The sequence below is a fragment of the Hyalella azteca genome, unplaced genomic scaffold (assembly GCF_000764305.2).
Source record: "Hyalella azteca isolate HAZT.00-mixed unplaced genomic scaffold, Hazt_2.0.2 contig6969, whole genome shotgun sequence".
Lineage (NCBI taxonomy): Eukaryota > Metazoa > Arthropoda > Malacostraca > Amphipoda > Hyalellidae > Hyalella > Hyalella azteca.
The window spans coordinates 288,159-307,031 of record NW_025937108.1 but is presented as its reverse complement, the minus strand read 5'-3'; the positions used below and the strand labels follow the sequence as shown (position 1 = coordinate 307,031).

General features: G+C 35.3%; 1 protein-coding gene across 3 annotated transcripts in view; it reads left to right on the top strand.

Annotated features, from left to right (window-relative positions):
• The window catches only part of LOC108681192 (protein bric-a-brac 1), a 222,293-nt gene that overhangs the window by 88,546 nt on the left and 114,874 nt on the right, over window positions 1-18,873 (top strand). For 2 of the 3 annotated variants that reach the window (XM_018170197.2, XM_047881071.1), the window contains exon 2: window positions 13,748-13,771. The exons of the other annotated variant lie outside the window; for it this stretch is intronic. In XM_018170197.2, the coding sequence (XP_018025686.2) occupies window positions 13,748-13,771 (24 nt within the window). The remainder of the gene's footprint in view (window positions 1-13,747; window positions 13,772-18,873) is intronic. 3 annotated transcript variants of the gene reach the window in all.

Genomic DNA, 18,873 nt, shown 5'->3' with positions numbered 1-18,873 from the left:
ATATAATGCTCTGTCAAGCTATTTTAATCTTTTCAGCCATAATGATCTGTCCCCAATATCGAGAACATCTGCTGTAGTTTGTGCTAATATTTTTTATTTGTTGTCTTGCAGGTGAGTGTTGTGGGGAACCGCTGTGCGAGTGAGTACAATTATGGTCTTCTAGAGGGTTAGTCTCTAATTTTCTTCGTCAAATTTATTACTACTGATTACGTGGAAATTATATAATTAATTATAAAAGTCATAACTCATCACAAAAAGGCATCGTAGTTGGACCATTTCCGACTGCTATCTTGACACATGATAAGTTTTTTACAGTTACCGTTAATTAAAATATTCTTTTATGTTATTGCCGTATAGTGACATGCTTCTTTTGTATGACCACGCTCGACTCTAGGTTTTTGTTATATATCTTAACGGATGAGGTGAATACCGATAAAACAACGTAATAGGTTAGGTAGCAATTTTTTGACCCTGCGAACAATACAATCTTCTAATTAATACTTGAGTATTTATCTAATTTGTGGTTACTGAGTAATGCACTTCCTATAAAGTTCATTCTAAATACTAAAAAAGTTTGTTCATATTATGCATATGTTTTTTTTTTTAATTTTCTGTTTCTCCCCACCTAAATTTCTTGACAAGTTCTTCGATAGAAGAACCTTTGCGTGAACGTCTCGCATAATGGAGAATTTGCACAGGTATGGAGCATATATGCAATAAAATTGTTCAACATGCGTTATTCACCTTGCAGTGTTGTTGAAAATGCGTTATTCACCTTGCCGTTAATGGAATCCACTTATTCAACATGTTTCATTCACCTTGCCGTTTATGTAATCCACTTATTCAACATGTTTTCATTCAACTTGCAATTCATGAAATCCAATTGTTGAACATGCGTTATTCATCTAGCGGTTCTTCACCAACTCGTTATGATGAACGCTCACCGATGAATAATAGCGCTGGTGGAATAAGGATTTGAATCAACGTCTCGCACACATCTACGGCTGGCACGCGCCACGAAGGGAAGCTTACGGCGCACTGCGTCGTTACGGCTACGGCGCGCTGCGTCGTTACGGCTACGGCGCACTGCGTCATTACGGCTACGGCGCGCTGCGTCATTACGGCTACGGCGCGCTGGTTCATTACGGCTACGGCGCACTGCGTCATTACGGCTACGGCGCGCTGCGTCATTACGGCTACGGCGCGCGGCGTCATTACGGCTACGGCGCGCGGCGTCATTACGGCTACGGCGCTTATATTATATGAGCTTGCCGTGCGTGCGATATATTGTATGAGCTTTATATTATATGAGCTTGCCGTGCGTGCGATATATTATATGAACTTTATATTATATGAGCTTGCCGTGCGTGCGATATATTATATGAACTTTATATTATATTAGCTTGCCGTGCGTGCGATATATTATATGAACTTTATATTATATGAGCTGGCCGTGCGTGCGATATATTATATGAACTTTATATTATATGAGCTTGCCGTTCGCGTGATATAATATATGAGCTTTATGTTATATGTTGGCTTGTGTTCCTTATATATATGTAAATGCTCCGCTTCAATTTAGATGTGAAGGCTCCAGTATATAATTATTTTAATGCAACTCTAAAACTTTTAAATTCACTATTCATTCTCTCCGTTCTCTATCATCTGCTGAGTTTGTCCATTATTCTTTCCTCATAATATCCTAACCATTTTATCCTTGTCATGGACTAAGAAGTTATCATATCATATCCATCATCTTTAGCTCATTCTGCTGTTTTAGCCCTCATCTTCCCTCTCTAGGTCCCTTCTTGGTTTCCTTTACTCAATTTTCTTCACATGCCAGAGTTACATCCTTCATTTTCCCTCATTTGATCCATCATTATTAACCCGTTTCACCCTCTCCCCTCACCAGCCCTAATTCCATCCCTCTCTTTTCTTCCACCCTTTCCTCAGTCATCCCTCATCATTTCGTCCTGGGCTAACTCTACCCCTCACGCAATCCCTACACCTCCTTTACTCTATCCCTCACACCTCCCCTAATCTATCTACATGCCTCTCTCACTCTGTCCCTTACACTTCCCTCACGCTATCTTCATACCTCCCTCATTACATTCCTCAAACCTCTCTCACTCTGTCCTGAGGGGGTATCTATCTATAACCCCTTCACACTATCCCTCACACCTCCCTCACTCTATCCCTCACACCTCCCTCACTCTATCCCATATACCTCCCTTACTACATCCCTAAAACCTCCCTCACACTTCCCTCACGCTATCCCCCATACCTCCCTCACTCTATCCCTCTGTCCCTCATACCTCCCTCACTTTAGCCCTCACACCTCCCTCACACCTTTCTCACTCTATCCCTCACATCTCCCTCACTCTATCCCTCACACCTCCCTCACTCTATCCCTCACACCTCCCTCACTCCATTCCTGCATCCCTCTCTGAGTTGGCCACAGAAGCGCCCCAACTCTTTATTTTTCTACGGATTGGCCCATAATGATAATAAACGAGCTCCATTACACAAAAGGAACCTTCCCATTTGCATATCTTAATGAGAATGGTATAGGATACCACGATTTTAATGTGAAAAATAAATGATAGAGTTTTTTGGGAGAGGTGGTTTGTATCTCTTGGGAGGCGATTCTTTTTAGAGCCATGGCTGCGCAGTTCTTTGTGAAAGATTCTTTTCTGGCCGAGCTGATATGCATGGATTTGGATTCCATTTAGGAGCCCGCAATTGCAGCGCCGAGTTTGGACGCGGTTTTGGCTCAGATTTTCAGGTGCCGTGAGTTAAGGAGAAGGACTATAGGTATTCTTGAACGCTAATAGTTGATTCTTTATGAATTATATTATTTTGTATACAATTTTTGATGCGGTCTTGGTTAGGGATTTGAAACGGAGACTTTCTTGTTGGTTTTAAGAAGAAATTTTGTGATGAATTTCCTGTTTTTGCCGCCTTTTCAATTCACCTTTTTTGGGCTGATCACACTAATCATCACTTATGCTCCGTTCACTCTCTCTACTCATTTATTGTAATTAAAATGGAATTAAATGTACGAGTTGCCATTCGTTAGATTTTAATAGCATGTTTAGTTCCTTTACACAACGCGATCTGTTGAATAGATGTTTTCTTTTTACTCTCACCCGATTCAAATGTGCTCGCAGTTGTACTGCAACTAAAGTCGTGCAACATCTTTAGAACGCAAAACTGTGCACTTGTACACCTGTTGTTCAGTTGTCTTCGTGCAAGCATATACAGCAGTGTTACTTCGGCCACGGCGCTCGGTCTCGCCGCCCAAATTGGGCAATTCTTTTAGTCTTTTTTGACATTTACGTTTCTTGCCGAGATTTTATGGACGTCCATGGCCAACTCATGTAAATTTAGGTGCTGCTTAACTAAAGGTCGCTCTGGCGTAGGTGCGGGACGCTGCATTCTGGGCAATGCACGCTTATTCTGTGTTACATCTGGCGCAAGAGGTGTTACAGTCTGTATGTGTTACAGTCTGTATGTGTTACAGTCAGTATGTGTTACAGTCAGTATGTGTTAGTCAGTAGGTGTTAAAGTGAGCAGGTGTTACAGTCAGCAGGTGTTACAGTCTGTATGTGTTACAGTCAGCAGGTGTTACATATTACGCGAGTGGTGTTACAGTCAGCAAATGTTATGTTATGTATGAAGTGTTACCGACATATGTTATCTATGAGATGTTGCAAACATCTGTTATTTATGAAGACTTACAGACATCTGTTATTTATGAAGTGTTACAGACAATGGTCATTTGTGGAGTCTTGCAGACATCTGTTATTCAAGAAATGTTACAGACTTCTGTTATTTATGAAGTCTTACAGACATCTGTTATTTATGCAGGCCTACAGATATCTGTTATTTATGAAGTGTTACAGACATCTGTTATTTATGAAGTATTACAGACATCTGTTATTTATGAAGTACTAGACACATCTGTTATTTATGAAGTTGTAACCGCTGAATAGAAGAGATTATCTTGCGGCTACAAAGTCTTACAGACATATTTTGTTTCTTGCTGCAGATTTTAATGGGTTGTACGTTAACTGGTTTACCTTTAAACGTGATCATAAGGTTGCAGGTCATTCATCTTTTCCTAGAGGCCCTGACGTAGGTAAAGGCTTAAATACTTAAAGCATTTCCGGTGTTTTGAATTTGAATAATTTGTGACTTCATCATCATACATGACTGCAAAGTTCGCTGTTTATACCGCTGAAATTAATTATATAGCCAACGCTTGATTTTTTATTGCTCTAACCATGTTTTTTGTCATGCTTGGTCGAATTTATAATTTCCTCGTCAAGTCACTTATGCATTTTTACACCTCATTGAACTGTGAGAATTTTTTTCATTCCAATGTTTGCGAAAAATACTTTTTTCGCCATCTTTTGACCAGCGCTTTCAGACACCGATGTATTGCTATTTTTTATTCTGTTTGACGTTTGTGTGCCTCTTTTAAGAGCGCTGTTTTATTTGATATTTTTTGTGATCGTGAATGGCAGTTTCAGCAGTCGGCTGTTTGCCGTGTAAAGTTTAACGACGTTCATCTCAAGCGCTCATATGTGAGCGTTGAATTTTCGATGAGCCTTGTCGAGAAGTCTGATTTATTGCGAGCTTGAAACTTTGAACAATTTCAATATTGTGATAATTTTCATACATTTGATCGCTCCTCCTTTCTCGCACTTTAATACCGCATTTCTTCAATATCTTTAATTCAATCGAACGACGATTGAATTTTATAAGGAACATTTCTTTATTATATTTGTTTTGTTTAGCTTTTAAACAATGTTCTGTTTTTAATATTGTCCTTACAATAGCTTATTTATTATAATTACACCTATACATGCCACACATGTTTCATATTCATATTTTCCATTTATAAAAGTATTCCTGCTCTCATAAAAGCCAAATACTAAAAATATTTCTGACACCCCCAAGCATTCAAGGTTCCATATAAATCACCGCAGTAACTTGTTGCTTGTGCAATGTAAAGCGTGCGTAGGAATTCACAAACGCAACTTCCATATTCACATATATTTGCCACATATAAAAGTATTCCTGCTGTCATAAAAGCCTAATACTAAAAATATTTCTGACACCCCCAAGCATTCAAGGTTCCATATAAATCACCGCAGTAACTTGTTGCTTACGCAATGTGAAGCGTGCGTAGGAATTCACAAACTCAAGCAAGCTTTTATCGGCCGCACGGCGTCCTTCCGACGCAACTTCGGGGCGCGCTCGGGGCGCTCCGCCCCCCTCCCTTCCTCCAAGTCTTCATGAAAAAATATTTATGGCGTATAATTGAGTATTAATAATATTATATATTAGTATAAATCACATAAAATCGAGAGTTTATTAGTATTAATCCTATAAAATTGAGTATATATTATCCTGGAAAAATATTTATGAAGTGAAATTGAGTATAAATATAGTAAATTTCAGTATAAATATTCGATCCGTAATTTGGGTTTTGATTGGGCAAATGAATATTAATTCTGAGTCCTTATTCCTTAAGTAATTCGTGCTGAAATATGATGACCCAACTGATTACTTGGCCTAACTGATCATTTCATGACCTATGATCACATAACTGATCAATTCATGACCAATAATCACATAACTAATGATTACATGACCTATAATAACTACACATAACTAATCACTTCATGACTTATGATCAAATAATAAATCATTACATGATCTATGACCACATAAATAATGATTTCATGACCTATGATAACATAACTAATCATCACATGATCTATGATCACATAACTAATCACTACATGACCTATGATCACATAACTGATCATTTCATGACCTATAATCACATAACTGCTGAGTACTTTTTCTCCACCAATATTAATGTCACGGTAACAGGTTTTCCGTACTAGTTTGTTTACAAAAAGCGCCCGGGCGACGATACAATATCGGCGACTCTTGCAAAATTGTTGCGCGTTGTTTGCGGTTGCGATAACAGTGTTGTGATGCCGCGATTGCGACGCGATAACGGCCGTCTTGAGCACACAACACACAGCGATCTTTGCGTGTGTGTTTCAGCAACACGAATGTTCTTTATAGGTGGGGCTTGTGTAGTGTACATACTTGTATAGTATAGGTGAGGCTTGTATAGTGTATATACTTGTATAGTATAGGTGAGGCTTGTATAGTGTGCATACTTGTATAGTATAGGTGAGGGTTGTATAGTGTACATACTTGTATAGTATAGGTGAGGGTTGTACAGTGTACATACTTGTATAGTATAGGTGGGGCTTGTATAGTGTGCATACTTGTATAGTATAGCTGAGACTTGTATAGTATAGGTGGGGGTTTGTATAGGGTACATACTTGTATAGTATAGGTGAGGCTTGTATAGTGTACATACTTGTATTAGTATAGGTGAGGCTTGTTTGTATAGTGTACATACTTGTATAGTATAGGTGCGGCTTGTATAGTGTACAAATGGCTTCCGAATAAAATTACACAAAAATCTAGTTTAACGGCTTCCGAATTGAGTTTAAATACAAATAACACAGAAATTTAGTTTGATCGTTCTAGGAATATACAGGCACTGAAAACTATCTTAAATAATTGGAACACAAACTTGAAATAACTTTATCTACATATGTGTTATATAAAGCTTCGGTTTGAGTAAAAAAAACTGCCCGTGATAACTCTGTAATCTGTACATAGTGTAAATCTTCTTAAAATAAACTTAAGCTAGACATAAGAAGATCGAAAGTCATTTAATTGAAATTCTTTCAACGAGTGTTTATGTATTCTAGCAGAAAATAAGTTTGCTCTCGAGCTTTCTACTTGGCGGTTACGTGTGAAGAAATATTTTCCATAGTACACGTATAGTATAGTAATAGTTTAGTAATTATATAGTACACGTATGGTATAGTAATATTATAGAAATTATTTTATATAGTACAGGTATGGTATAGTAATATTATAGAAATTATTTTATATAGTACAGGTATAGTATAGTAATAGTATAGTAATTATTTTATTTAGTACACGTGTAGTATATTAATAGTATAGTAATTATTTTATATAGTACACGAAATGAGTGCGCTTGCAACGTACGTGTAGAGCACGTAATTGGAGTCACAGATACGTGAGTGTGTGCAGTTTGTACGCGCAGAGTGCGTGTAGAGTGCCGGCGTAGACCTAAAAAATGCGTGTAGTGTTTAGTGCGTATGCGCCTGCCGTGTGCGTATGCGCCTCCCGTGAGCGTATGCGCCTACCGTGTGCGTATGCTCCTACCGTGTGCGTATGCGCCTACCGTGTGCGTATGCTCCTGCCGTGTGCGTATGCGCCTACTGTGTGCGTATGCGCCTACCGTGTGCGTATGCTCCTACCGTGTGCGTATGCGCCTACCGTGTGCGTATGCTCCTACCGTGTGCGTATGCGCCTACCGTGTGCGTATGCTCCTGCCGTGTGCGTATGCGCCTACTGTGTGCGTATGCGCCTACCGTGTGCGTATGCTCCTACCGTGTGCGTATGCTCCTACCGTGTGCGTATGCGCCTACCGTGTGCGTATGCGCATACCGTGTGCGAATGCGCATGTCGTGTGCGTATACGCCTACCGTGTGCGTATGCGCATGAATGTGCGTATACGCCTACCGTGTGCGTATACGCATGAATGTGCGTGTTGCGTCAGTGGGAATGGCTGAGATTATCAGCATTGCGCGGCTGTGAGCGATTGCGCGCGGGTGGAGAATTTACGACGCTGGAAATTTTTCGAGCGCTTGCAAAATGCGCGAAAAAAAGGATTGGAGAAAAAGATGAAACATTGGAATGAAGAATTGGAAAGAAGCAATGAAACGTTTAGGATTAAAATTTTTAAGGATTGGCATTTTTTGCATCAGGTTTTTCTATGAAGTTTACGTCTGGTGCAAGTATAGGCGCTGTGCGATTGCGTCGTAGGTTTACGTTACGCAAAAATTTGAATATTTAATAGTTTACTCGGACCCCACGCGTTCAAACGTGATGGAGAAAACGCCACGTTCGCTGCGTGAACGTGGCGCCAGAATCTGTCTGCTTGACGAATGTACGGCATTTATGCGTGATGAAAGAATCCAACCTGCTGATATGGTCATAACTTAGCCCAGTCCCAACCCAGCGCCCCATCCTTCTATGTTCTTGTGGCCCTAACTGATTAGAGTGATTATAATGAACACGAATATGATGGGAATATTAACAATGATAGAGTGATTATAATGAGCATGAATATGATGGGAATATAAACAATGATAGAGTAATTATAACGAGCATGAATATGATGGGAATATAAAGAATGAAAGTGATTATAATGAGCATGAATGTGATGGAAATATAAATAATGATAGTGATTATAACGAGCATGAATATGATGGGAATGTAAACAATGACGAGATGTGTCAAAACTCGCGGTGAAGGGTCGATTATGACAAGGATTTTAACTTGAAGGGTTTTTAACGAGATGAGCTTGAACGGGAGTTTATATAGTCTATAGGCTAGCATATAGCTGACTTATTTTCTGTACGAAAAGCTACTATTTATATACGAAAGAAGTTCAAAATGACCTAAAAAGTTGTGATTTTCAACCGTACTTTATCAGCTACTGAGGCTTGCTTTCTAAGTTGCTATTTATTTAAGGAGCTGTGTGTGTAATTAAAAAATCTATACTACCATTAATAATTAACTCCTTTAAAACAGGTTAATCACTTGCCAGGATGTCGCATCGTTGAACCCAATTGGGTCATCATAATCATGAAGGTGGCTGCCGTAAATTCAATTACTTATAATATAAGTCACGAAATAATAATTAAACGAATTAATATTCTGAAGAAGTTTTATCTATTCCCTGGCACTGAATAATTTTTTTTAATTAAACCGTTAAACCGTTTTGAAGTTAAACCGTTAAACCGTTTTGAAGTTGAAGCGTTAAACCGTTTTGAAGTTTAACCGTTAAACAGTTGTTAAACCGTTAAACCGATGTCGTGAATGTGCTGAAAAAAGATAACGAGCTGCCTAAATCTTGTATTTTTATGCATATTTTATGCTATTTTAAAACTTTCTCAATAAAAGCATATTTTCCTGGAAACGTTGACTTCAACCATTCCAGGCAGGCACTTCGATAAGTTCTATATAATTCAAGGGGCGATCTCCACTCCCTTCATATTTAAATAAAATCATTAAATATTTCACGCAGTTACTCTCTAGTGCATCAAATCCTTGTAGAAAACTGCTATCTTCTTTGCAATATTTGATTCAGAGCCTGGGTAATATTTTAGATCTAATCTTAATGTATTTATTGCTGCAATATTATATAACTTGAAGAATCTTGTTGCGTCCGCAGCTAGCTGTGACTCATCTTTTGTGTGATGTATTATTCGTACGGCTGTTAATATTAGATGCCATGTGAAGACGTTTATAATGTTATTTCATGCATTGTAATGTACCATGCAAAAAATCCGATTATTTCTCAGTCTCAAATCCGACCGGCATTGTGACTGAACGTTGCCGGAACACGTACGAATAGCATTAGGAGTGGAGCTTTTCAATTATATTTTCCATGGCACATTTCGATGCATATCGCTTGATTTATAAATGTGATCTATGAGGGAAACTCATCTCAAAAGTTAAGTCGCAGCTATAAATTTTATTTTTATGACATTTATTCCGGGACTTTTTATTATTATTAAAGGAATATATTGCAGTAAACGCAGCGCGCAGGACGCGCCAGGAATATTATATTTTAAATAATTATTTCCCCTTCGTATATAATGAATGCGACTCTGAACGTAGTTTTGTGCTCGTGAAAATATTCGTATTTTAACTTCAAAAAGATTTTATTAACCATCATGAACATTAATTCCAAATGGCATTTATTTTTACGTTCAACTTCTTTCCATTTTATGCTTCCGCCTGTGATCAATTTATCACTATATAATAAAAACCATTGAAACTTCTTACATGTATACATAATCGTTATGAAAGAATGATCTTATTATAAATAGAAATGTTGCATTAAAATGTTAACTCGTAAATGCTAATGCCGGCAAATATTAGGACACTTGTGACGCGGTGTCACATTCTAAACAAGACTTATTTTAAAAGACTAATTACAAAATCAGTTTTTAAATTATGGTTTTGTCTTTAAAATTTCTTCTTCTAATTTTAATTACCGAAATTTGATTAAGACATCAAAGAAATACATTTTTATACGATGGATTTCTATTAATTAATTAAGCGACCTCCTATTTTAATGACAACACATTTTATGGTACATTTTTGATTCGTAAAAAATTTCCCATTGTATTGTCATTATTATTATTATTATTCTGTATTTAACTCTATTAAAATGCAAGTGCTCACTTATGACTTGAATTAATCTTTACTGAATTATTACTGAATTATTCCGTAGTACCGGTAAGTTGCATTTTATAGATGAATAATTTTTATTATGTAAGCACATGACGTAATGTTGAACGCATAACGTTTCTTATTCGATACAATTTATTTCATACATTATCCTTTAAACCTAATTTTTTATGTTATCAACAGCGTTTCGGTTCTCATTATTAATCTTTGGAAATTATTTTGGTCAGTTTCCACTCTAATAAAATGTCGTGCTTTATTCCATTTTGTACCTACTATTTTATCCAGTTTAGATTATAGAATAATTTTTCTAATTCTAGCCTTGGGTAAATCTCCCTCTACTAATTCATATTCTTTAACAATTGTAAGCCATTTACATTGCATTGTAAACGATCTGAATAAAGCCTTTAAGATTTTGTTGATTATATTCTTAAATTGCTTTATTCTAGCAGGATAAGATTAGTCTATAACCGTAAATGCATTCAAATGTTACAATTGCATTGCTGACCTTTAATTTCTTGGAATGCAAACTGCTAGTCTTGAATTAGAAAACTAATTTCTTATATGATTCATATTAATGTTAGCCTCTTCGATTTAAAATTATGTTCACTCACCGCAATTACACATGAGTATCGGAATTTTTGTTGTTGTAATAAAAATGTTCTTGTATATCTTTCTCTTTTTATGTTCTTTATATCTTTCACAGATAAGCGATTTTATAAATAATTGCTGCTATTGTCCTGCGCTAGGTCATCTGATAACAAAACGTTTTATCTTTCGTTACCGGGGTGGCTTATCGGCCGTGATAATCCCAGTCATTGTTGCTGGCTTTCCGATAATTTGATAAGATTCTCCTCTAAATACTGAATTGTTCTGTTTTGCAGATGTTAAAGTTATAATAGTTGTAGTTTAAAATTTTTTTATGCTTGGTTTCTTACAGGAGTTGTTTTACTTGAAGCGTCTGAATTTATGAAAAAATTGTTCATTCCTATTGGTTAATCAGAAGAAGCTATCAACTTCAAAAATTGAATTCAATTTTGATTTAAGGAAAAATGAAGTATGTCACCAAGATCGTAGCTTCCGCGTAGCTTGTACACTAAGTACTAAATTATTACGAATACTAAGTACTAAATTACTACTAATAGGTGCGTGTGCATACTTAGCATCGCGGTACTGAGCAGCGCATCGGGACTTTGTAATGGTTTTTATCGGGTTCCACATCAAACTTTTAACACATATCTCGAACCCACGCGAATCAAAAGAAAATAGTTTTCTAGCATTTGTAAACTTATATGAATTTTCTTCACCTGGCAGTTTCAAGTCTTCGACGAATAAGTAATGATCATATCACGCAGATGTATTCCATTCTACAAAAATGGCACAGATGCAATGAAATATTCAAATTATGTTAGTGTTTCCGATTGTTTGCAATCGTTATCGTTAATCTTAAGCTTCTTCGATTACAATAAATAAGTGAATGGCATTCAAGTGGATATTTACACGTGGTCGTTTCGCTCACTATTAATTTTTTCACTAGGGATTTTCATTTTATCAGAATTCTAAAGGATGAAATACACTAGACACATGTAGTTTTTTCTAGACACATCCGTTTTTGTTGCGCATTGTGTTGAATTCATAGTTGAGGATATCAGGTCGATGCTGATATCGTTTATTACGCTGCTAAAATTATTACTCTTGCTAGCTTATCGTGGCTGTGATCATCTTTTTCAATGCTACTGTTATCGTCAGCTGAAATAATAATTACCTAGTGCGGAATCGTTATTCACGCTGTTATTAATTAATAGAGAACCATATTTAACAATGAATAATTCACGATAAACTTCTCAAATATACTGAAATACCGAATTTAGAACCAAAGGGCTTGCTAAAGCTTATATCGATTTATTATATCCAGCCTCGTGGCAACGAAATATTCTTAATCTTTCTATTAAGCATATCGAATTTACTTACATATAGTCCTTACTCTTCGAAATTCTTTTTATCGCACACGGTCTCGCACCGATGAACGTTCAAGAAAAAACACAGTCTATCAGTCTATGGACAGTCTATCAGTCAATGGCTTTCAGTCAGAAAATCAGTCTATGGCTTCTCATGGGACTTGGTTTGACTGGATTTATTATTTTTGTTAATTTATATTCTCTATGCCATCTTTCAGTATTAGAAATTTTTCATTTCCAACACAGTCGAGATATGCTTTTTTCAATCATATCAATTTGTTACATTTTCTAATTTGATGCATTATTTCAGGAATCCACACAAAATTGGATGTAATTTTCTTCTAAATGCATGAATCTCAACAGCATTCTTTTTCAAAATGAGTAAGTTTCATCTTTGTGTTGTTCAATGTAATTTTCGTAATTTTTTGTAGCTGAAACACAGGGTTTCCTATTTGCTCACTTTAATGTTCTGAAGTGTGTAACGCACGTTTGTTTTTAATATTTTCTTAGTTATTTTAGTCATGATTATACATGAACAATAACGGGAACTTCATCATCGTATATCGTGCGTGTCTGTGACGTAAAAAGCGATATGTGTGCAGTGAATTTGCTGGTCAAGTTTCATTGCTTAATCAGGGTATCAATCGTGGCAAATATTAAGAGTTAAATCATTAAATAAATCAATAATGAAAAAATCATTATGATGGAAGAGCGTATCCTTTTATTAGCGTATCAGAAAATGAAATCTCTTTAAATTTTGTAGTCACTTGTAAATATACGATAATGGCGGGTTGAAGGTCGCGATTCTTGTTAGTTTTGTGGTTATTAATCATTGGTACAGTATAGTAATTTGGCTCGTACAACACAGATTTATTGTATACAATTTTACATCGAAAATTCATACTGCATCATTTAAATACTGTGTATTAAAATCAAATTTAAAATGCCTTTTAATTTCAAGTATTACACTTCCTAGTTCCAATAGTTGTCAGTGCTGAGTAATCATTTAAATAAAATTTATTCCATTGATTTGTTGTACAATCTCGTTGTACCCATTTGTTGTACAACCTCGTTCCACAATTGTTAGCTTTCAATTTATCTCCTTGGCGTACAATAAGTATCCCGACTGGGATTTTTGAACAGAAACAAATCCTGAACAATATTTTCTGGATATTATATTATTTCGCAATGAGGTTGCCACAGTATAATTTTTAATATCGAGTTTTAACATAAACATGGTTAATCTAAATTATAAATCCACGTGCGCCGCAGGGTTGATAAATTGTTGGTGTTTCACGTTTGTGTCACTGCACTTATTCCAATTTCCCATCAACTGTTCACACCAAATTTTATTTTTGTTTTATTTCTAAATGTACTTTTTTCTTTTCCCTCAGAGACGCCGAGAGCTGCCCGATATGGTATTTACTACACATTATTTGTTGCCGTTGAACGTTGATTGCTTCTCGTATAAACCCTTTCTGCACGTTAATATTGTTTGCATGCTGTTAACAAGCATCAAATAGAATTCCAATTTATTATTTGGAATATTGAATTGGAATTGAATTCAATATTTGGAATATTGAATTGGATTTAAGTTCAATATTTGGAATATTGAATTGGAATTTAATTCAATATTTGGAATATTGAATTAGAAATTAATTTAATATTTGGAATATTGAATTAGAATTTAATTCAATATTTGGAATATTGAATTGAAATTCTAAATTAAAAATACATAGTCAATTTACTTGAAAAGGGCATTATTTTCTCTTAATTTTGAGCCAAAATAATGTCCATTTTGACTAAATTTGAGTGTTTAAAATATTAAAATCTAAAATTGTAATTGTACTTATTAATTGCAATTGTACATTGTAATTGCAGGCTGAAATTTTAATTGTACTTATGTATTCATTTAGTCGTGAATTGCAATGCTCATTAAGTTGCATCTTTCTTTTTGCCTGATAAACGATGTTGAAATTCTAACAATACAATAATTTAAAGTTAATTAGTGAAGTAATGCTTTGATGTTGACCCAAGTAACAAAATTTACGTTGTCGGATGGTGAGTATCCAGCCTTGCATGGTGCATTTTGTTCTGCATGTTAATTATTTGTAGAATCTGTGCACATTTTCTAGCACTGTTTCCTGGGAAATTTGTTGCGTTTACACTTGATTCAGCGGGCAGTTTCCTGAAGAACGTGCAACATGCTTTGAAATATATTTTTTATTTATTTATAATTTAGATAAGAAATAACCTAAGCAATTTATTGAAAACTTTATTTGTATACCTCAGTTCATCGTGGTCCTGAAAATGTTGTTTCAAGCCAAGAATTCAGTTATTCATAATCACGTTTTTCATAATAACGTTACTCATAATCACATTATTCATTATTTTCATTGAATAATCGGTTTTCTCAAGCTCTCGATAGCGCGATAGTTATTTTTAATCTTATCTGTTATCAGTATCAAGACATTTCTCTCGCTTATTTAATCGAACTTCATTTCAGAAGCTTTCTTTTTTTTCTCCGCGTTAAATATATTAAACTTCCCTATTTTCTTACTATATAAGGTTATGGGTCTGGAAGGTCAAATGGGAGCAGTTATTAAGAGTGTAATATGTGTCGTAGTGACATTTTCCTAATTATGTACACGTTGAATATATATTTTCTAGACATCATGGCTTCTTAAATTGCTATGAATATTTCAGCGTCACTAAAATCGATGGGAATGCGACGAAGCATTTCTCTTAATAGAATCTAATAGTCACTCGACTTCATTTATCTTCATGTTGGATCAAATCTTTGAAGCGGGATTCAATAGCCTCCACAAAAATCCTTCAATCGTGCTCGTCAATTTTAATCAGTCGTAGAAATTTAGCTAGCGGCTCGAAAGTGCAAGTCATCTGTCAATTCTCAGCAGATTTGCACTGGGCAAAACTCGACAAAAATGAGATTTACATAGTAAAAAAAGACAGAGCTTTGGCTCAATCGGCATGGTGCAAATGAGAGCTTTTTCATGTCTTTCAAAACATAGCCGTACATTCTATTATTCTTATATCTATAGACTGCCATGACTTGCGTGGGTATTTTAACCTAAAAATAAATTATTCTTGCCCCTCCAATTCCAATGAAAAGTTATAGACGTGATGAGAGTGGCCACTCAAAGGCCTTCAATCAGCCGTTGATCCAGCATTCGATTTTAGATTTGGTAAAGTTGAAATCTAATTTTTTATACCAGTCGCTAATAATTTCTGGCTGTTCTTTTTTCAATATTATAACTGTTGAAATATTACTGAGTACGTTATCAACACCTAATTAAATCAAAGTATAGTATATATTTTAATGATGACCCTTATTTTTAACGCAACTTCATTAAATTAAACTCGACTATGAAGTATTGTCTTCGGGAAATAGCTCGGTGTATACCACGCCCTTATTGTGATGCATGGAAATGTGGAAAGAATGACGTAAATGAAATATTACATTATAATTATAGTATTGGCACGATACAACGTACCTATCGCGCTTTTCATTTTTCGTAACTTTCTAGCAAAAAAAATTAGAAGTTTCATTCAAGTCATGCCTTCCTTTATAAAGCTTTTCGATTCGATGTGGGCTTTTCTCAAAATTTTTAACTTGCAAACTAGTATAATGCACTTTGTCTTCATGTAGAGCTTTATAATCGCTACATGTAGGTCTTTTCAAAACAATTTGACTTGATGTAAGGAATAGTTAAGAGACTTGCATTTATTCCCCAAGCCATAAAGGTTAGCTGCCCTGAGACAGAAAGGTCGATGTGGCGGTTAAATTTTAAGGCGCTGGCAAATGAAATGGAAGAACTGTCCGCCTAAAATTTAGTAGGCCGACCACTTGTTTTTGGCGGTGCTTAAAGTTCATCCTAACCATGTTTATATAGTGAAAAGAGGCGAAAATCGGGGGATTTATTTTCGTTCTTTCTTATTTCGTATCCGCAGTTTGCAGCCTGGTGAGCAACAATTCGTTGGAGTTTTCCATAAAAATTTTATAATACACATGTTTCTTATTTTTTAATAAATAAATAGAACGTTATAATATTTATGCAATTATTGTAGTATCATGACCCTTGAAATGTCGAGCTGTTGATCCGAGTTCAGTTTTACTCCCATTAAATTCCACTGCTATATATATATATATACCTTCTTTTTATAAGCCGGCCATGGAAGAAATCTATCGTCACAATTCTTATGTTAGAGAAAATACCCTTGCGTGAGCGCGTAGATTGAAATATTATTTCACAATATATTTTTTTAGGTTTTTAGAACAGTATTAGTTCAGGAACACTCTTGTAATAACAATGAATCACCGATAACTGCTCTCACCTTAGCATATAGGTTTACTTCTGTTTCGGATATATTCTGAAATTATGTAATGATGTTTCGCGAAAGTCAATTTTGATAAATTCCTAATTAAATAAGTTCTTAAATTTTGATAAATTCTTAATTTGTGTACCTTAAATTCCATACGTCGCTTGTTTACAATTTTGGCGGCTCTCCTGGACTGCAGTTGACTCAATTTGACCGCAAGGTCGCCTTATTATAATACGGCTGACCTGGCCAGTCTTGCCCTAAACGGATGCCCAATTAAAATCACAGCTTCTTTCCACCTCTGCCATTCAGACCAAAAAAGGTCCAGAGACGTCGTTTACTTTGGAAACACTTTTCCTCTGTTATTTTTTCGTTAATGGTGTGGTCCTTTATCTAGGGAGCCACGGGAAAGGTTAATAACGAGCTGGAATTCTTTTTCTTCGAGCTGGAAATTTTGTTTCTTTAACAATGAGAGCGATTTAACTGCTCATTGTTATCCTTTCAAATTGCTTATATTTCATGAAAAATTCGTTTGTTGCAAAGTACTTTGTATAGTTGAATTATATACGGTTTTTAAATTACGTTTTTTTAATTAATTCTTAATCCAACTAACTTAGTTTAGATCGGCGGCAAATTGAAGATTTGAGAAAATTTGGTCCATTGATAATGTTTTTTTTCATTCTATACCCGAACCCAAAATTTTTTAATCGAAAAAAGATATTGCAATAATTCAGTATGAATTTAGCGGAAATGTTTAGTCTCGTGTTTAGTGTCTGCTTTATTGTTTATAGTTTGTTAAAAATTTTATGTCTCTATTTATTAATAAAACTTTTCAGGAGTTCTCCATTCTTCGAGCTTTGCATATCGCAAGCAAACAATAACACTAAGTGTGACTAATGCTCATTATTTATTGTCCTATAGATGTTCGCTAGCTGATTTAATTAACTATGGTGAAGGAAAATAAGCTAATGAAACTTTGTCACTGGCACGCGCTCCACTCATGTTAATCATGGTCCACTGGAACGAATTAGGTTTTGTTTTGTATTTCTGCATAATGCAATAGGTTTATTAAAAAAATTTCCTGATTTTAGCTTCGGTTTCACGCACACCTGTTTCGTAAACAAGTTCATCAATTTCACCTATTATTTTATTCCAATCTTCTTTTCATACAATGAAGATATATTGTATTTTCCTGTCGTGGAAATTATTTGTTACGGTTTTACTTATGAGTAAATCCCTGACAGTATCAATAGTTCATTCATCTTCCCGTATCACTGCTACGCTTTATATTGAACATTGCCTGGTAGTTTCTTCAGTAATAGAGCCTCCTGGCTCCTCTATCTCTTTCTCACAACCCGGCCACGGGAACCCATGTCACTTACTTTTGTTCGTTCCTGTCCATACAATTTGCATTGGTTTCATTAGATCATTCAAAGTCACTTGGTGAATAGATCTTGACCTCACACCATTACCTGCCGGGAGCTCAAAGATTATGCATTTTTACTTCACATTTTTTTTACTCCATTCTTCTTTTAAAACGATCTTCTTCGGTCAGTCCGCAGTTTTTAAGTCCGCAATAAAAAATCTATATGAAGAATAGATTTTTTTACTTCGCTATTTCTTAGATTGCGTATTTAAAATTTTTATCGTTAGCTATAAAATTAATTGCATTTCATATTAATCTATCATTTTGTATAATTTAAATAATGTGTTTGATTCCAAATTTTGTTTTCTCTACTCATCACTCGTTTCTTAATTTCCGTTATTGTATTATTTTGCTTAATAATTTCTCCGTCTACTTTATTTTTTCTTGTTCTTTTACTTTTTTTCTCGTGGAATAAACACAGGCTGGTGGCGTCGACGCTACACAAATACACAAGCGAGATCTGCCAAACACACAGCAATCTTGAAATGTTACAAATAATACAAATATCGCAAATAACATACACACTCCATGCTTAGGAAAACATACAAACCAAAGGTTTTAGGTAAGCATAGCCTCGTGAATTTATTCTTACATCTGACAAGGCTCCCTAAGTGAATCTTACGATCAATACCTTAATTATGATAATTATTACACTTTATTTTCATGTTGAGAAATACTTTTTGTTTTATTTTGACGCTACACTTCAATGATTCTCGTGAAAGTGAATGTTCATTAGATTCTATAATATTTGAC